At 44.7% G+C, this 21019-nt stretch overlaps 1 protein-coding gene and 1 long non-coding RNA gene across 16 annotated transcripts in view; one reads left to right on the top strand and one right to left on the bottom strand.

The window, feature by feature from the left end:
• RYR2 (ryanodine receptor 2) overlaps positions 1-10997 on the top strand; it is a 625908-nt gene extending 614911 nt beyond the window's left edge. For all 14 annotated transcript variants that reach the window (XM_053300231.1, XM_053300272.1, XM_053300252.1 and 11 more), the window contains 5 exons: positions 195-351; positions 2377-2441; positions 4853-4953; positions 7295-7346; positions 9728-10997. In XM_053300231.1, the coding sequence (XP_053156206.1) occupies positions 195-351; positions 2377-2441; positions 4853-4953; positions 7295-7346; positions 9728-9823 (471 nt within the window). In that variant the 3' untranslated portion in view covers positions 9824-10997. The remainder of the gene's footprint in view (positions 1-194; positions 352-2376; positions 2442-4852; positions 4954-7294; positions 7347-9727) is intronic.
• Positions 1-21019, bottom strand: part of LOC128346717 (uncharacterized) — a 98934-nt gene that overhangs the window by 31034 nt on the left and 46881 nt on the right. The window lies entirely within an intron of this gene.

Genomic DNA, 21019 nt, shown 5'->3' on the forward strand with positions numbered 1-21019 from the left:
GTTCTCACTGATCAACTGTTCATTTTCTTTCATTTTTCTTTGCTTGGGACTTTCTAAGTCTTAAAAACCACCCTGAGCCATTTTTGGAAGGGCAGTATAGAAATCAAATAAATAAATAAATACCCATAACAGAGGAAGCAAATTCTGCAGAATGTACATTGTTAATATCAGTACATTTTCTCATGTGCTTATAGTGCTATATGTTCCACATGTATGTGGGAGTGCGTGCTGGTGGAGGAATTGGTGATGAAATTGAAGACCCGGCAGGAGATGAATATGAAATTTATCGAATAATCTTCGATATCACATTTTTCTTCTTTGTGATTGTTATTCTACTAGCTATCATACAAGGTACGTACTCATAGCGTTTGGCCAGTTCATATTGTGTTAATACTGTGTTTGTTTATAATTGCCAAAATCAGTCTTCCCTACCAATAACTGACATTTCATTTTGTCCTCACACATGGGAGGAAGACTCAGACGCATGTTTTGATTAAATGTTGCCATCTCACTTGTGTAATCACATTGGATATATACTTCTAGGTTTCTACTTTGCCTATATTCTGAAACTATTTTAAGAGAGTTTCTAAGTACTTCGTTAAGAGCCTTGGACTGAATCAGCCATATGGAGGGCTTCTATTGATATAGAAATCCCCCTAGCTCTGCAGAATAAACCAATTGTAGTACTCATCAGTTGGCTTTCTTTAGGAGAGAGGTATTGGAGGCAGGTACTCATGAATGGAAACCAGATTTTTCTAACAGATACATGGAAATTTAAGAGAGGGTCTTCCTAGGAGATTCTAGAAATAAGGAGGCCTGGTAAAAGGATATGTATGCCTAGGGCTTACCTTGTGGGGAAGAACAAGGATAAAATGGATTAATTTAATCTTATAGACGAGATATAAGGATTCTGAACTCTTTCAGATCTAGATCTACCATAAGAAATTTCATCTATCAGATGGTATGTAAAATATCAGGGAAAGAAGGATGAGTTTATTTCATATTTTTAAAAAAATCTTTCTTGGTTCAAATGCTGTACTTGACAGATAGGATTTTTCCTCTTTTTTGAAACCTCAACTCTAATATGATTTTTGGTGCCTTTTTTTAAAAAGCCCTTGTTTGAACAGGATTAATGGGACTACATTACTAAGCATAGCAAGAACAGCATCAGTGAAATGGCTACAATACTTGGCCTTCTTCAAATAAATTATATTTTAGCATATGCAGTTGTGTTGCGGGAATAAAAGATATGGGGTTAGTCAAAACACAAACATTTATCTTCTCCTGTTTTATGAGCTTGCACTTAGAATGGTTCCTGTTTATAAGCCCAAGATGCAACTTCTACATGCGCACAGGAGTTACACTTGTGTTTCTTGCAGCAAACACAAAGCATAGATGATGCTTGCATATATTAAACATCTGTACACAGGTAAAGATGTGTACATATCCTTTCTGTGTCTGCTGAAGGAAACACCACTGGCACACAATTCTGGTTGCCACATAAATTCTGGACCTGCTTTGCAAAGTCCAGAATTTGCTTTGCAAAGTTCAGGATTAAACTGGGCCTGGTTTGAACCGAGCCAATTCAGAGCTCTACTGGTTAAGGGGAATACAGCAAGGACTCCCCTTTACCAGTAAAGAGGGGGCTGGGGGCTTCCCTAAGGGTAGTGTGGACAGGAGGGGAGTAAATAACTACATTCCAGTGCCTGCCACGGTGGGGGAGGGGGCAGCAGCTCACCTGGCCCTCCCCAGAATATGCCGGGCCAGTGGTGGCCTGGTTCAGGCTTCTGAGCATGCATCGAGGCCATTGTTGTGACCTCTGTGCATGTGCAAGTTATCTGCTCAGCATGGAGGTCACAAAAATGGTCTTCACACGTGTGCAGGGGCCCAAACTGGGCTGCCAAAAGCCCAGCCTACACTGGGGGAGGCCAGTGGGGGTGGGAGGGAGCCAACACTGCCCCCACTCCCCCCCATGGCAGTTGCAGGCACTGTTAGGCCGTTATTTACTCCCCTACTGCCCGCTCAATCCTTAGGGAAGCCCCACGCCCCCCATTTACTAGTATAGGAGAATCCTCACTGGATTTCTCTTTACCAGTAGAGATTCGAACACATCAAACCAGGCCTCTCAAAACAGAGCCGGTCAAGATTTGAGCTGAACCAGCAAAACCAGTTTTGTGCACATCTCTATTGCCTAGCACTTTGCTAAAATCTGTAATAGAAAATCCAGCTATATTAAGACCTTGTTTGTTGTTAAAGTGTGTGGTTCATAGTGCTCAAGAATATATCTTCATTTAACATATCTTGAGGTTTAAAAATTTTTAGGTTCTCATAATGTTGCACTCATATCTTATAAGTATTACCTTATTTTAATACCAGGATTAATTATTGATGCTTTTGGAGAATTAAGAGATCAGCAAGAACAAGTTAAAGAAGACATGGAGGTAAGTGATGCCTACATCTTCTTCACAATTCATATCCTAGTTCTCTGAAATATTGACCATCCCATGCAACAGAAAATAAATGGGCAAGAAATAACTTGCCTTTGCAGGTTCATTTAAAAATATGTTTGTCACTTATGGAAGCTTAGCACTGAATTTCCCAAAAATCTCTACTGGCTGCTGGTTGTTTGCTTCCAGGCACATAATGGTCTGGCTTTGACCAGTCTAAATGGATTAACTTCTACATTCTTTTGAAAGTGATTTTTCCATTGTTCCCAATCTGTCTCTCTAACATCAACCAAGATCAGCCTCCTGAGGTAGCTCTCCATAAATCAAATACAAAATGTATGATGATGAGTAGAGAGGTTTTCTGAGAGGCAAATTAACTACCGTACTTTGGAATTCTTCCTTTCAGTAGTCTGCAAAAAGTCTGGTTATCCTTAAAGTCTAAGTTGGCTTTTCATGGACAGTAATGAATGCTCATTTACTCACAAGTTTATTTCATTAAATGTTAGCACAGTTTTAATTGTTATCTGTAGTTATCTTAAAAACAAATAATTTAGACAATTTGAAATGGATTGTGAACTGCCCTAAGTTATTTTTGGATGGGGTGGTCTATGAACAAACAAACACATGGATGTTGAGCTGAATCATAAGAGTGCCGTTTTTATTCTTGGTTACATGTTTTGTTATTCCATAAAGAATGTATACAAATATCCCAGTTGCTCCAATAAACATTGACCTGCCAGTCATTCTGTCTACATAGACCTTTGACATAGTCTGATACAGAGTTCTAGGACTGTACAACTTCAGTCTCAGTTGGGAAGTCACATGATGAAAAGTTTCCTCACTTCAGAGAGAAATCCCTAGCTAGCATGCCACAGAGAGAATTCCAACATAGCTTTATTCCTGATATGCTGATTTTAAAACATGCATTTTCTTCCCTGCGGTCTTAAGTTGTACAGTCACAGGAACTCTATTCCAGAAAGGGCATGTCTGCAAAAAAAAAAAGATAGAATAACCTGCAATAGAATATCTGTGGCTGGCCCATATATTCTCCCATAAGGAATATATAGAGAGAGAGAGAGAGAGTGAGAGAGAGAGAGAGAGAATGAGTTTGCATGATACCACCTTTGCACTAGCATGGTGCTGTGTGCTGTGGTGTCAGCTCACAGGAAAGGGCATCCTTAAGCTTATCTACTTAGATAATGGAGACCTGTATTCATTGTGTCTTTTGTTCCATCCTCTAATGCAGGGGTAGGCAATGTGTGGCTCTCCAGATGTTGCTGAACTATAACTCCCATCACCCCCAGCCACAATTCATTACAGGTGAGGATGATGGGAGTTGTAGTTCAGCGACATCTGGGGAGCCACATGTTGCCTACCCCTGTTCTAAAGTAGCACCTATTCTGTTTATAAATATCAATGTTGTTGATGTAAACTATTGGCTTCAGTGATTCAGACAAAGGAATGTATGAAACTGCTTTATACTATCAGACTTTTGGTCCATCTTGCATCTGGGAAGCAGACAGCTCTATACAGACTCAAGCTGAGGTCTTTTCTAGGGATGTACATGAACCTTTTAGGGCTTCCAAACAGATTCAAACACAGGACAGGTCAAAGGTTTGATGGCAGGGTGGTGTCTGCCTTTAAGGGAGGATGCATTCCCCACCCCCCGACCACTGCATTTCCCCCCACCAGTGCTCGGTTTCCCAAAAGTCAGTCGGGGCGGCAGTGTACCTCCCTGCTGCCCTGTTGCCCCCTTTACCAGAAGTAACCGGAAGTACTCGATGCGCCAGTGTGCACCCAGTGAGAACTTCTGGTTACTTCCGGTAAAGGGGGCAGCGGGGCGGCAGGGAGGTACAGTGCCACCCCGATGGACTTTTAGGAAACCGAGTGCTGGTGGGGGGAACACAGGGTGGGGGATAAGTGCATCCTCCCCCACTCTTAAATTTATCCCTCCCACCATCGAACTGGCCCCTACCGGTTCCATGCACATTCCTAGACTTTTCCAGCCTTTCTACTCAAGATCCTTCTTAACTGAAGATGCCACAGATTGGACCTAGAACTTTCTGCATGTGAAGCATTTGTTTTACCACTGAGCTATGGCTCCTCCAGACAGAAGTAATCTGGGAAAAGCCATGAGGAAATTTTGCATTTTAGCACTATCCTTTCTTTTCCTTTACTGCCATTTTCTCACCAGAGCCAACATATTTTAGTACACAGAAATAAGAAGATAAGGTGACAGTTATATTTCTATTTAAGTACTTGGGCTGAGCCACAGTAAGTCTGAAAGAAAGGGCTTTTGCTAAGGAAATTGTAAACATGATACCTTGTTACATATATTTTTCTTAATGGGAATCTGTACTGTTACAGAATTTTTCAACCATGTCCACTTTCTTCATTCATTTTAGACCAAATGCTTTATCTGTGGAATAGGTAATGATTACTTTGATACAGTGCCTCATGGTTTTGAAACGCATACTCTACAGGAGCACAACTTGGCTAATTATCTGTAAGTACTCAAATGGCTCTGTGGTCGCCAGGAGTCCACACCGACTTGACACACTACTTTACTTTACTTTACTTAAATGTTCCCAAACACATATCAGAAGGGGGTGAAACAAGCCAATATTTTGAAGAAGAAATGTTTCGTTAATCATATTGTTGTTAACTACTATATATAATTTGTCAGATTCAAAACAAGGGAAGAAAGTGCATTATGCTTCATGAACAAAGGAAGACTAAAGAAAGGCCTTGCACCATTAGTTTGCAGATTCAACAAGTGAAAATCCTCCTTTGGATCCACTTACATCTGGAATGATTATCTGAATTTGGGAACTGGATAAACAGAATGCTTTGAAAATGAGTGTGTGCTGTTTATGCAGTCCAGAGAAAATTAACGCACACAAATCCTGCTTGAATAAATGGAACTAGTGCACAGTAAAGTGCTTTGTTTTCACTGATTGCATGCCTTATATTCTCTGGATTTTGTTCTCTCTTATGTTCTTAATCTATTGTATTAAAATACAAGACTGGCTGCAATGAGCCTTAAACTCCTAGCACTTTCTGGGGGACTGAACTGAAATTGCATGCTCTAGCAACTGGAAAATATCTAGATATTTTGAAGCACTATACAAATATGGAAAAATAAAGAGAGACTCTTAAGAACAGAAGTGTAAACTTAATAAGTAGTATCCAGAGCTTCAGTGCAGTAACGTACCATCAAAAGAACTTCCTCCTTTGAACAGAAGGAGAATTCTGTGCGTGCCAGGACTGAGTGCAGCTCTCCATTCCTTCCGGGAAGGAGCTTCTGCCAGTGGTGCAGCACTGTGCAAAAGTCTGGATGCCCCCCCGCCCCCCGTTCAAAACTCCTGCAACTATTCGTTAACTTTACAAGGCATGTTGGTGGAAATATAAAATGAGCTCATGAGATCGCATTTAAGAACTGCTGACCTGATGCACAAGCCCTCTGGAAACGGGGGACTGGCAGTGCCGCTGCCGTGGACCCAGAAGCAGCAGCACAACTGTAGAGAACCATGGTTGCGCTTGTAGTGTAATCATGGTTCTGTACATCATGCTGCTGCTTCCAGGTTTTACAGCAGCAGCACCACAAGTCCCTCCATATCCATAGGGCTTGCACTTCATATCAGCCAACAATTACTGCTGGCTTGAAACCCCTTCCCTTACCCACCAAAACCTTTGAAGTGGTAAAAAAAAGCGGTGGGTGGGGGTGGGATTCAAGAAACTTTTGTGGAGAATTAATGAAAGTACCTTGATATCCGGAGGGTGGGGTGGCACAGAGTACTTACTAAGGTTCACACCTCCTACCCAAACAGTCCTTATCATCTGGGAGACCCCGGAGGTCTCCCAATCCACTAGCTGCATCCTCAGGTATCCCAGATCTGCTATCCAGGCAAAAGGTGAGGTAGGATAGAAAAGGAGTCCACCCTACCTCAGTTTTTGGTTGTGTGCAGTGCTGGGGCTCTGAAAACGGCTGCCAGGAGCGGTAAACATGATATCTGTAGTGCAGCCAGAGAGAAGAGCCCTCTCCGCTGCCTGCATGGTAGGATGTGGGAGGACTTTATAGGAGGATGTGGGAGGACTTCTCCCAATTATAGGAGCATAGGAAACTACTTATACTGAGTCAGACCATTGGTCCATCTAGCTCAGTATTGTCTACACAGACTAGCAGCAGCTTCTCCAAGGTTGTAGGCAGGAGTATCTATCAGCCCTGTCTTGGAGATGCCACGTCAAATGGCCACCGCTGTGCCCCAAAGACGCAGCAAGTGTGGGGGAAGATAGGTAGGGCTTCTGCCTTCCCGCCAGCCTGCTCCAGTGGAATTGGGCATGTGAACAGCCTTGCCAAGTCAAAAAATCTTGCTTTGCAAAGCTGTGTCTTGGTGAGTAGAGGCAACAGCAACAGCAGATGGTTTCTACCAGCTACCATTGTATTTTCTGAAAATTCACTGGGGAATAACTAATGTCAAGTCATCTGCCTCCAGTGCATCCGGGGGCGGGGGATGTAGCCTCCTGTGTAGTTTCTAAAATGTTGAGATATTTTTGTGGTCTTTCACATGAAGATACCCTTTTTTAACCACTCTTCTGCATCACGCCCAAATGAGCCACATGGCTGAGTATTTGATTGGGTATTTATCAGAGCCAGCACTGGCCAGAATACAATATACTAACTCAAAAGAGGGGTTCATAGAAGTCAGACTGATTGAATCACCTAATTTATAAAATACTGAAGATTGCCATATATTGTCATTATTAATTTAGAAAATATTATCTGTCTTGTATTTCTCATGAACATGTTGGTATGCATACTTGCTTGGCTTCTCTCTTTATCTTAGATTTTTCCTGATGTACCTTATTAATAAAGATGAGACAGAACATACTGGACAGGTAAGTCAACATCATGTTATGTAACATACAGGATAAAGTTTCTGATGAAATGAAAATATTAAGCATATTGTACTTTCATAAAACTTGATACCAGCAGCTAGATGTTGATTTATATGAGATAAATGGCCTTATGCTACTTTAAATCTCTAGAAGCTTTGTTTAATAGCTTCTGAAATATCACTTCCGTTCTAACATTCACTATCTCTGCTCTGCATCAGAACATCCTCTCATATGTTAGGCACCTGCACAAACATTGAGGCTTACAGCCTGTCCTACCTTTCAGATACTGTACATCAGTCTAGCAAGAAAGACATGCATCTTTCCATATGCATAGGTTATACACATGTACATCTGGATGTGTGTTCCCATTCTGCATTACAGTATTCATCTGGGTCTTGGTAAATTGGTTGGATGCTCTGGGATATGAATGGAGACGTGCATGCCAATCAAATAAGTGAATCATGACTAACTTAGTCATGAATAAACACCACTGAAATAAATGAACAAGTTAGTCTGGATCCTCCCCAAGGGCTAGACTGACTGTTCTCCTACATATATTGTCAACCTTTTGAGATGTGTGTTTTTCCACCATCATGCTCAAATGTTATTAATTTGCATACCTGTTTGAAGTAGGGATGTGCACGAACCAGTTCAGAGGCCATTTTAGAGGCCTCCAAACCGGTTCGAATGCCGGGGTCCATTTGACGTTCGAAGGACCCAGGGTTGGCACTTTAAGGGGGAGGGGAGGGTGCACATACTCCTCCCACTGCTTTCCCCCCTCCGATGCCATATTTTTCTAAAAACCTTCGGGGTGGCAGCATACCCCCCTGCCGCCCCGTTGCCCTCATCAGCCGGATGTACTGGGCGTGCATGCACATGCAAGGAGCCCATGCGTGCCCAGTACTTCCAGCCACTTCTGGCCGATAAGGGCAATGGGGTGGCAGGCGGGGTACGCTGCCACCCTGAAGGTTTTTTTTTAAAAAAAATATGGCACCGGCAGGGGGAAAGCAGCAGGAGGGGTAAGTGCACCCTCCCCCCACCCTTAAAGTGCCAACCTCAGGGCCTCCAAACTGCCCGGCCGCAGTTCCGTGCACATTATTAGTTTGAAGACTGATCAATTGCTGCTTCAGTACCAGTTTTCCCCTTGGCTATGCAGGTGGTGTGAGCATTTGGGTAAGGGCACTCTGAACACCACACACCCTGAGTTGAGTGCTTGTGAGCAGGAATGGGATGATTGCAGCCCTACTACTACTCAAGCAAGGTTGCAATCAACCCACTCTTGCAAGCCATCCATCTCCTCTGCTTCCCCTTCCCCCTGCTCCAAGGTCTTTACAAACTTAACTTGGGATAGAAGGAACCGGGGGCAGATAACTTTAAATCATAGCTTTAAACCATAGGGGTTTTTTGAGCCAACAAATTAGGTTCTGGAACTATTATTTGTAGTTGGATTGAAAACCACAGTAAGACTAAATGTTGGCTTCACATTATTTCTGAATTCAAAGACCATTAAAACACTACAGTTAGAGCCATAGCCAGGGCTCTGGAAATCCACTAGTCTACTTGTTAAAAAATTAGTTTAAAAAATGATGCCTGACAAGTGGGTGGGGGGGGGGGATTTGAATCCTGACAAGTAATATACCAGCATAGCTCAACGAGTAACATTTCTGGCTGGCTGGTGAACAGAGCCAATATTTCTTGACCCCTGCCATGGTTCCCCCATCGATAAGCATGAACTTACAACCTTTTGAAGCTGAATCCTGAGGAGACAGACAAATACTAATAGACAAATACTTCTAACCATGGTTTGCCAGCTGTCATTTTTAAAAAGTAGTTCTAGTTTTTAAACTTTTAAAAAGGCTGTCAAGACATATTTGTTCACCCAGGCTTTTAATTAGATATTGTTTTAATTGTATGTTAATAGTTTTAACATTTGAAATTTAAATTGTTGTAATGTTTTAATCTTTTATCTGTTGTTTTTATTGTTTTGTTGTAAACCATCTTATTTATTTGTTATTTCTCTGTGTAAACCACCCTGCGCCATTTTTGGAAGGGCAGTATAGAAATTGAATGAATGAATGAATGAATGAATAATAATAAACCACCCAGAGACTTGTGTTTTGGGCGGTATACAAATGTGTTAAATAAATTAAATAAATTGAGTGGAAGCTCAAACCATGTTTTGTATTCTTTACTATGGTTGGCACAAACCATGGTTTTGTATTATGCTGGAAATGAACCAGTGGGTTTATATGCAATACATAACCCAACATTTTTTAAATACTCTTTTCCAAATCATTGATATTTGCAAAATGACTTGAGGTTCCAGACTAGTTTAAGGAGTGTTTTACTGTTCATTTATAGTTTCCTCCTGTGTCTTGCAGGAATCCTATGTATGGAAAATGTATCAGGAGCGATGCTGGGAGTTTTTCCCTGCTGGCGATTGCTTTCGGAAACAGTATGAAGATCAACTTAATTAGAGCTGAGGACCATTTCTTGAGAAACCACCCACACCTCTCCTAACTCCTTTGGGAACGTCTACCAGATTTCCTGGATCTGTTAAGCAGTGTGCTGTTTGGAGCACCAAAGCTTTTTTGATGACTCGGCTGTCCTTTTTCTTCTGTGTTTGCTATGAGAACTTAACTTTGGGAAAAGAAACAAAAAAATCCCACACAACAAATCCCCATACATAACATGAACACACATACACACACGGACTTGAGACAGCTTTTCTTTTCTTTTCTGAGACTACCGGAGGACTCCCTTAACTAGGAGAATACATGAGGGGTAATGTGATAGCCACATTCATTCAGTCTATTTATTTCATCATCCTGGAAGGACCTCTGTAGTTCAGAGTGCTGTAAAGGATTGTTGTGGACACTAAGTTGTGGGGAAATAGTGCCTTACTATATGTAGGTTGAGCTATGCAGAAGATGAGTGCATGACGACATCTTATATTTTCTTTATCTGTCCTCTCTTTCCTCCCAGTTAATATTTATTTTGTCTTCTGGAGGGGCTAGGGAGGGATTTGGCTGTGCAGACCTTTTTAATAAGACTATGGCGTGTCTCAGGATAAAAAGTAGGTTTTTCCCCCCTCATTCAGCTAAATTCACAGGTTTCTTCCTCTGTATCTCTTTCACTTATTTTGGTAATGCTCTGATGCAACACTGCAACTTTATGAAATCTTTGTATGAAAACAAAAAGACTGCAGAAAAAACTTTAAAAAGAATTCTTTCATTGCATGTTTATTATGCAAGTTTAAACAAAAAAGCAACCTTCTGAAGCAAGTTGATCAACATGAGAAAACATTCACGATAATATTCATAGTAATAAAGTGTTGTGGGCTTTATTGTACATTTGAAAACAGTGTCATCTACCCACTATGTATATGTTATGAACTTGCCAGTAATTTGGTTTTATTTTTTTCCTATTATGTTTGATTTATGTTCATTTTGCCATTTGTGATCATTAGTGGAATTAAAGATTTTCTTAGGCCAATTTTTAAAATCAAAGGTGAAGCAATATCCATTCAGGGATTTCATCAGTTGCATCATCAAACACCAATGATGTGTACATCACTCCATTTTGAGTCCTTTTTGATTGTAATGCCAGTCTTTACAAATAAAAGGAGAGATTTGAAATGGAAATAAGCTGGTTTTGCTATCACTTGGATTCTTTCTGTGGGAAGACTACTTTTCAATGCTACAGTAGGGGTGACCAGTCAATCGACATATGCCATCTAAGTATGGAGGGTATGTTGGACCACTCCAGAACTTCACCCGCTCTGTGACCATACCTACCACCTATGAGGCACATGCATTAAACCTTTATAGCTCTACATGCATAGGCTCTCCACCTAATGGCCATTCACAGTTGTGTGGAGAGTCTATCCATGTACATTTGTAAATGTGTAAGCTTTCCTTTTCAGATGTCTCACTGGATTCATGGACTTCAGAAGACAGGGATCGTGGCTGGCAGTGAAGCACATGGGCATACATTACATTACACTGTGTGAGGTAAAAATACGTGTTTATTCTGAAAGGCAGGATTTATTTATTCATTCATTCATTCATTTTATTGGATTTTTATACCACCCTTCCAAAATGGCTCAGGGCAGTTTACAATTAAAACAAAACCATTAAAAAAAATAGTTAACAATTAAAACAAAAATTATAAAATAGCATGAAACAATTAACAATTAAAACATCATAAAACAGTAATTAAACAATCACAACAGTTTAAAAAAAACCCTGAAAAACAGGTTACAACACTAAAACCAATTACCACTATTTAAAAGCCCTGGAAGGCTAGGCCAATCAGGCTCTGCTGAAGGCCAGTAAAGAATTCAAATTGCGGATTTCAGCCGGGAGTGCATTCCACAGCCCAGGAGCAGCTATAGAGCAGGCCTGCCTCTGAGTCGCCACCAAACGAACCGGTGGTAACTGGAGATGGACCTCCTCAGATGACCTTAATGTGCAGTGGGGATCATGCAGAAGGCAGCGCTCTCTAAGATAACTCGGACCCAAGCTGTTCAGAGCTTTAAAGGTAATGACCAGCACTTTGTAGATAATCTGTTTCAGTATTATCTTTACTCATACAGATGAGACTGGAATATTTTTAAATAGATCCTTTGACATACACAAAATGAACTATACAAGAGGACTCTGTTTTAATGGTCTGCCATTCTGGACACAGTATGGGAATCATACTGGTTCAGATTATAATATGAGCTGTACTGGGCTGAAACAAAATGAAATTCAACAGAGACAAATGCCCCCTCCCCCACGAGCGGTCCCTTCCGCACCCGTTCACTGCCAACATTCTTTGACTCGCCTTGTACCCGTTTATCTCACTGCCTTCTCCCACTACCCAGTAGGAGACAACCATTTACATTTCAATCCCCCCAAAGGTTTCGCTCTCTCCTCTCCTCCCCCGCCCATTTATTTATTTATAGGTTTAAATAATGTGCGTGCTGATGTCACACGGGCGTAGTTTCTGATGAAGGTAGGATGGAATCAAGCCCGATAGTGGGCGTAATAGTAACTGCCTTTAAACATTTTCATCCGGGGTTCTTCTCCCTTCTCTTCCCCCCTCCTCTCACTTTCTACTATCGTCCCAAATGCTAACCATCCCTCCGCCGGCTTTTTTTTGCACATGCGCTTCAAGTGCACCCCCTCCCCTTTCTTTCAGAGACCAAGTGAGAACTGTTGCACATGACAGAGAGAGCGCGGGTGCGCGTGAGCCGCCGAGCGAGACTCAATAGTTCTTTAGTTAAGGAGGTGTTGTTGGCTTCGAGGCAGCGTGCGGGCGGGCGCAAGTGAGGCACTGCTGCTGTGTGTGGGGACCGAGGCGGCGCCTGTGGAGCCTTTTTGGCTGTACAAACAGCATCAGCATTGTCCCTGCCTGGAGGAAACTTGAGGCATAGAAGCCGAGGAGGAGCAGGAGAAGGGAAGCACGCACAGGGTGGGCGGGCGAGCGAGTGCTTATCTCTTTTTGAGGACTAGCTTGCCTTAGTGTATCTGCAGAGGGGCATATTTACCCCCCCTTAAGCCCTTGACTGCTGACAACTAGGCACTTTTAACGCATACACACGCATCCCTCCTTTTTGGTGGGGTGGGTTATCCTCCCCCCAGTCCCCATACACACACTCTTTTAACAACTGTAGTGGAATATTCTGAGGAAACGATAAGCGCAGTCCTCCTCTCTACAGTTCTGATATTTTTTAAAAAACTCCATCCATCATCAAAAGCCCCCAGGATGGGCTGGGCTGCACCCTGAGCACAGAGGACAAGGCGGCGGTGGAAAGGAGTAAGATGATCGACAGAAACCTGAGGGAGGATGGCGAGAAAGCGGCCATGTATGTTGGGGGGGGTGGGGGGGCGCGACTGGAGGGGCGCAATTTCAGTGCTTGCCCCAGGCGCCGTTTTCCCTAGTTACACCACAGGAGTGGTTTACCATTGCCTTCTTCCGCTCAGTATGAGATGATGCCTTTCAGTACCTTCCTATATCGCTGCTGCCCAATATAGGAGTTTCCCATATTCCTAGTTTTGCCAAGCACTACACAAGCAAGGAAGCCACCTAATGGTACAGCAGGAAAATGTCTTTTGACCATGAGGGCAGTGGCACAGTTTACTTAAAGAGTCCATCACTGTTTCTGGCTCACCCAACAGTTTCTGTTCATTTTGTTCATAACTATAAAAGGTGCCACCTGTTTGTTTTGCAGAACTGAGAATTATTGGTTCACTTTGATCTATTTTCTAGGGAAGCACTTCTCGGAGGTTCACCCAACTTGTCTGGGACTGATTGCTTTACTGACTTGTCTATAATGTGCGCTTTACCTTGCTGCAAGGTCAGGGCTCTTTCTTGATTAGGAAAAGTTTCCAAAAAAGCATCAAATGTTTTCCTTCATCTAGTCAGTGTGCCCTAAATTTTATGGAACTTTTCGAGCAAAATGGTCAGTGTTCATGTATTTATTATATATCACCCTGGGAAAAAGGAATCTCTGCTGCTGCCTCCAAGGACATCTCCTGAGTGGGTTATGCTCTCCCACATGGCTCAAAGACAGGACTATGCTAATTAAGAATTGATGCCTTTTAAGAGCCGGATGAGCATGGACCCACCCAGTTCTTTTAGTCCTGCATTTGGCTCAAGGCAGTTCTCTTGAGTGTCTCTGTCTTTCACTCCTTTAGATCTGTTTCCAATATTCCTTCCTGCCTTCCTTCCTTCCTTCCAGCAATTCCTCTTGTTCCACCTTAAATGCTATCTCCTCTCCTCTGGACTACCTTTAAAAAACTTATCTGCTACTTTCATTTTCCCAGCTCCCTCTTTCCTCTGCTTTACTTTTCATGCTGTTCTTAGCGCATGGGAAAGCCTAAATGGACGCTTCACGTCCAACTTCCTAAGGGGAAAAGGCAATCAGGCCTTCCCAAGGCCATCCAGGGGGCTGGGGACCCACCCAGGGAGCTGAGTTCTGAAGCCTGCCCAGAGAGCTCCGAAGCACCACAACACCCAGCAACTCTGTTTGCTCCTGACCTCCGGCCTTCTGACTGTGAGCTGGGACTGCCAGGCAAGGAGTGCCTCACAGAGGGGATGGGAGTGGACCAGGCCTCAGCCTCACTTCCACTCCTTGCCGTACCTGCTGTTGGGGCTGAGAAATCAGCAGTGCAACAGCCTCCGCCCACTCGCCAGAGCCATGCAGAGCTCTCAGTGGCCCTGACCTGCCCAGCCTCCTTGCCAACCACCATGGCTTGCACGAGTAGTGCACCAGGCGCATCCAAGGATAAATGCCAGACGGGGGCAGATCGGACAGCAGCAGTACCAGGGGATGCAAAAACAACCCAGGTTCAGGGGCAAAAGCCCCTTCCTGCACAAGGACGGTGGTGACTAGGAGGGCCACGGCAGGAGCAGCCAGCCAAACGGTGAGCTCGGTCCTGCCTGGACCTTCTAATACCCCATCTCTGCTTTTTAGTTTAACCTGATAAAGAGACGGGTGAATGGTCAGATGGTCAAGAACTGGGCAGTTCAGATGCCCCACATAGACTCTGCTCCACGGATGAATACGACTACATACCTTGGGCCTCCAGCCTCCTACACCTACTGGGACCCAGACACAAAGTAAAAATTCACTAGTTTTTCCTAGACCAAAAACAAATAGCTTGGTGCTTCCTCTGCCACAAATGTTAGTGGAAACAGCCAGGAATGTGTGGAAACTGCTCACCACGAATAGAAAGGCCTCTGCAATAATTTACAAATACTATGCCTTTTATCAAGAAGGGTGAGAGATATTTAATACATCTCCTACCAATGTGGGCGTGGTGGCAATGGTGTCAGGCTCGATCCTCTCTAGGGATGGAGAATCAGCCCTAAAAGATTCCACAGACTAACATCTAGAAGGAGCTATGAAGAGTTCACATGAGTCAACTGCCCTGGCCATGGGAGCTTCGGCAGCTGCCTCTATGGTATCCAGGGCCTCCCTCATTTGGCTAGATGATATAATACAAGAGTCCACGTCTGATCCAGCTAGATTAAGGCAACAACTCCTAAAACTGCATAAGGCACAGTCGTTCATTGCAGATTCTACACTAGATGCTTTTGTGTTTTCCTCTCAGGCAGCGGCAGCATCTGTGGTGGGCCGACTTAATCTATGGTTAAAGTATTGGCAAGTTGATGCTAGCTCAAAGTCTAATATCACTGCAGTTCCATTTGATGGGGGAAAATTATTTGGCAATGAGGCATTAAAAGACGTTCTAGTTGAGTCAAAAGACAAATTCCACCTTCAGTTCAGAAACAAGAGCGAACCCAAGGGAGACAGACGTTTCAGCCATTTCGTTCCTTTCACAACTCCTTTGGGGGAGAGACTGAAGTTTTAGATCTCAGCGCTCTTCCTGGAATAGATCCAGGCCATCCAGACAAGTTTTTGGCAACAGTGCAGCATTCAAGACCTACGCTTTTGCTATGCAGGAGCTCATTACCAATACAATGTGCTCCCTTTCAGCCTCTCCTCAACACCTCAGCTCTTTACAAAAGTATTATTCACAGTAATAGCCCACCTCTGCCTTATTGGCATCCTGATATCTGGGTTCCTGGACGAGCTGTTGATAAAAATGCCCTCCCTCCACATAGCCCACAAAGATCTGCAATCCACCCTCCAGGTGCTCAAAGACCATGACTTCCTAGTAAATCAAGAAAAGAGTCAGATTTCCCTGTCTCATCAGCTTACACACCTGATAGACTCAGAACAGAATAAACTTTCTTCCTTTGGAACGCAGGTTCACATTGGAGGAGGAAATAAGACAAGCTCTACTACAGAAGACCCTTCCACTCCTTTCTCTATCCAGGCTCCAGGGACTGATGGGGACAACCTTGGAATCTGTGACATGGGCACATTTCCATTCAAGGACCTTGCAGTATTTCCTCTTACCATTCCACCTGGAGATCTCCATCAAGTCCAACAAGAAGGTCACCCTTCCACCCCCAGTACTTCTCTCCCTGCACTGGTCGTCCAATGACTCCGCCACACCTCCAGGTGGGGAAATGGTTTCTGGATCCTCCACAGATTATCATTACCACAGATGTCAGCAAATACAGTTCAGGGCCCCACTTCCTACATGAGTCATCTCAGGTGCGATGGTCCCCAGATGAACAGTAGCACAGCATAAACTGGCTAGAGCTCAGAGTGATCCAATTAGTTCTCCAAGTGTTCTGGAACATCATTCTCAATCAAGTTTTAATCCAGACAGACAGCACCACAGTGAAAGCACATGTGAATTGCCAGGGAGGGACCAGATCCAGATCTCTACAGATGGAAGTGATATTCATTCTCCCAAAGGCAATGTGTGGCAACCCTGACAGCTCACCATGTGCACAGAGACTTGAACACAGTGGTGGACTGGCTCAGCAGGAAGGACGTTCTACCAGGAGAATGGGAACTGAACCCCTCTGTCTTCTGTCTCAAGACAGCGCACTTCGGTTGCCCATCAGTGGAACTCTTTGTGACACCAGCCAATGTGAAGATACACTGCTTCTTCACCAGGCCCCCCTGCCCACAGGTGGAAACAGTGGATGCTCTGTCAGCACCCTGACTGAAGGTTCTCCTGTACGCCTTCTCTCCAACTCTTCTCCTTGCCCAGGTCCTTCCAGGGATAAAACTCCTCAAAGCACAAGTTATCCCAGTGGCGCCATTTTGGCCATGGAGACCATGGTTCTTGAAGCTCAAGCTCACCAACCTTACCACAGCGGAACACCTGGTGCTTCCAATCACAATCTTCTCCACCAGGGCCCAGTGTGTCATCCAGATCCAGGCTGGTTAAAACTAGCCACCTAGAGACAAAACACCACTCAGGCACGTCCTGAGACAATATCGTGTTTCCTCCATATTATGTTGGCTTTCCTCCATATTATGTTGGCTTTCCTCCATATTATGTTGGCTTCCAGATGCCCTTCCACAAATAGAATCTACCAGTATACTTGGAGGGCCTTCTTGAGGTGGTCTGCAAAGCACTCTATTCCCAGAGGTTCAGCCACCATGAAGCACCTGCTCCAATTCCTCCAGAACAGGTAGGACCAGGGTCTGTCAGCAAACACCTTGAAAAGACAAGCTGCCTCACTGGTGGGACTCTTTTCGGGGGTGTATAGGCGCTCCATGTGAAGGCATCCCCACTTACAGCATTTCCTCAAGGGGGCAACTCAACTCTACTCTCCCCACCCCGCGGTGGTGCATTGCTTCCCCACCTGGAACCTCCATACAGTCCTTAAGGCTCTTCAAAGGCTACCATTCGAACCACTCAAATCCATTCTGTTACATCTCCTATAGCTAAAGCTCACCTTTCTGATAACTGTCACCTCTGCACGTAGATTGTCAGAGTTCCGGGCATTATCTGTTCATAAAAACTTGTGCATGGTTTCTGAAAACTCTCTGAGACTAATTCCCAACCCCTTTTTCTGCCCAAAGGTGGCATCCGCTTTTCATATGTCACAGGACGTCATGTTGCCATCCTTCTGTCCAAAGCTGGTACATCTGACAGAGAAGGCATGACATAAATTGGATGTCCAGAGATGCCTGAAGACATATATAAAGTGCACCAAACATATTCAGGTAACAGAGTCGCTACCATAGCAAGATGTTAAAAGCCTGTATAGCCCTAGCATATGAAGCGCAGAAGCTTAGAGCGCCCACCAGGATATTTGCTCACTCCACAAGGTTGGCGGCCACTTCAGCCACTTTCACTACAAACACTCCAGTCAAAATATTTGTTGGGCGGCCACCTGGAAACTCCCTCGACAATCACCAGGCATTATAAATTGGATTCCTTTGCCTCCACACAGGCAGTCTTTGGGAGGGTTCTCCAACAAGCACTTCCTCCAGAGTAGGTGTGGGTGCTCCCTCCCCCTCATATTGGGCTGTGGTATGTCCCCACTCAGGAGATGTCCCTGGAGGCAGCAGCAGAGAACAGAGCATTGGTTCACGTACCATGAAGGCTTCTTGCTGCTGCATCCAAGGACATCTCTACCTGCCCTTCAGCACCCACACCTACTCCTCGAGTTCACCTGGTTTTCTATTTTTGCTTGTTGCTCCGCATTCTAGTGTTTATTGGGGGGTTTTCTGGATCATGGTCCTGCTGGTATTGACATGTCCATGCCGCGGATGGCTCTTGGAGCCATGGTGTTCGTGTTGTTTGACAGTGTTTTTTTTTTTAAACTTATACTTTGTTGTTACAAGTTACTAATAGCTGTTTTTCTTTGAGGAACTCTTGGCCTAAAAGAACTGGAAGGGGCTATGCTCATCTGGCTCTTAAAAGGCATCAAATCTTAATTAGCATAGTCCTGCTTTCAAGCCACGTGGGAGAGCCTAACACACTCAGGAGACGTCCTTGGATGTAGCAGCAAGAAGGAGCCTTCACTGTAAGTGAGCCAATGCTCTGTTCTGGTGTTCGCTCCCTGCCAGAGATACTGTTTTTTGTTTCTGCCCTACAGTTTGGATTGATGATTCAGCTTCCAGTGCAGCATGCCAGGTTGCTAGTAGGAAATGTAACTGTAATCCTCTCCAATTCCTTTCCCATTAATAATTGGTCTATCTGTAATTGCTTTCCTGAGCTGGCTGCTCCCTGCTCAGGGGATGTGTGTACTTTTAAACATGTTTCAACTTATAATTCTGAAGGCTTGGACAGAGTCACCAATCCAAGGCTGTTGTCTCTGGCTCACCACCAGCAGTCCAATCTTTGCCATGCAAAATAAAAAAAGACTCCACGACACTAATTCCACTTTGCAGCTCCACAGCACAAAATGAAACATTTCCAGATAAAATACTTAGAATAAACCTCCAAAGTTGCACAAAAGGGATATCCATCTAGGGAGTGCTTGGGAGAGGTTGCTAATGTGTCACCATCTTGGGCTCCTTCCCTCCTGCCCTACATTTTCCCCACAGCTTACTGTACTTATTTCTATAACTGTTCAGAGGGCCACATTATCTATTCCTGCTAAACAGTACTTTGTCCAAGATGATAATCCCACAACACCTGACCTGCAGTTTTGCCTGCTATTAATTACCCCTCAGTAGCTGGCTGCATTCCTAAAAAACTTCCACCATGACAACTTTTTAATGAACCTGTTGTACCTGGGTTGGTCAGGTGTGGCAGGAAGCACATTGTAGTGATGTGCACTAACCTGTTCGGAGACCCTTTTACGGGCCTCTGAACAGGTTCAAACACAGGGCCAGTTTGAAGTTCAATGCCAGTGGGGGTGCCGCCTTAAGGGCAGGGGAGGGTGCATTTACCCCTCCCACCTCTCCCCCCCCCCCACCGGCGCTTGTTGCCGGTAAAAACCCTCGGGGCGGCAGTGTACCTCCCTGCCACCCCTTCCCTCTCCTCAGCCAGAAGTGGCCAGAAGTATCGGGTGTGCATGCGCGCCCATCTGCACACGTGTGCATGCGCACCCAGTACTTCCGGACATTTCCAGCTGAGGAGCGGGGAGGGACGGCAGGGAGGTACACTGCTGCTCTGAAGGTTTTTACTCGCATTGAGCGCCAGTGGGCGGAAAGCGGTGGGAGGTGTAAGTGCACCCTCCCCAACCCTTTTAGTGGCACCCCCGCTGGCATCGAACCGCCCCACCGCAGTTCCGTGCACATCCCTAGCACACTGTGGGAGCAGGCAAGGCAAAGTCAAAAAAAGCAGGGGGTCGGGAGCCAGAGATCAGTCCAGTAAGGGCAGGCAAATCAGAGTCAAAACAAAGGGTCAGAAGCCAGGGAAACTAAGAGCAAGATCAGAATCAAGGTAGCACACATCTACAATGAAGTTGCTTCAACATATGGTGGAATCAAACTGAGGCCTCAAATACAGAGCCAGCACTGCAACCCCACCCAAGCCTGGAATGTCTTAAGGGGCTGCACCTTATTTCTTAAGCATTGGCTATGGCGTAGCTGGGTGGCTGCTGATGGGGATTGGGGTGCTTCTGGTTCATCCTCTGAGGACACAGGCAAGGGTGTTTTGAGGGGGTCAGCAGGTGCTGGCATTTCCATTGGTGGGGGTGAGGCCCTTTGAAGCTTGCCTTGCCCTGTGAGTCCTTTTAGTCAGAGTCAGGTTCAGGGGTCACAGCCACTTTACCTTGAGAGCCCCTGATGTCCAGCTTAGGGGTCATTACCACTGTTCCCTCTAACAGGGATTCCCAGATGTTGCTGACTACAACTCCCAAAATCTCCAGCCAAAGGCCACTGCAGCCGGGGATGCTGGGATTTGTAGTCAACAACATCTGGGAATCCCTGTTAGAGGGAACAGCGGTCATGATCCCTTCATCCTGAGACTCCTCTGTGTCAGACTTGGGGATCATGACAGAACCATCATGTACGCAGAAGCCTCCATCTGCCTGTAGAGTTTATTGGTTCAGTGAGCTCCACAGATGCACACTGCTAGAACTGGTAGTCACCTCTGCTGATGTCAGCACAGTGGTTTGTGCCCAAAGCAGTTAGCCAATCAGCAAGTGCACACTTGCATGGTGCTGAATGAGAACCACTTGCTTCCACCACCACCTTCTGACCACTACCAGTAAAGAATGTTAATGCTCCCCCCCCCGCTCAATTGCCCAATAGCAGTAACCAGAAGTTCCTGTATGTGAACTGGTACATTGAGAACTGCTGCTAGAACACCGGCTTCCAACCCTCTCATCCCATCCTCTCCACAATATGT

This window comes from Hemicordylus capensis, chromosome 1 (genome assembly GCF_027244095.1).
Source record: "Hemicordylus capensis ecotype Gifberg chromosome 1, rHemCap1.1.pri, whole genome shotgun sequence".
Classification (NCBI taxonomy): Eukaryota; Metazoa; Chordata; class Lepidosauria; order Squamata; family Cordylidae; genus Hemicordylus; species Hemicordylus capensis.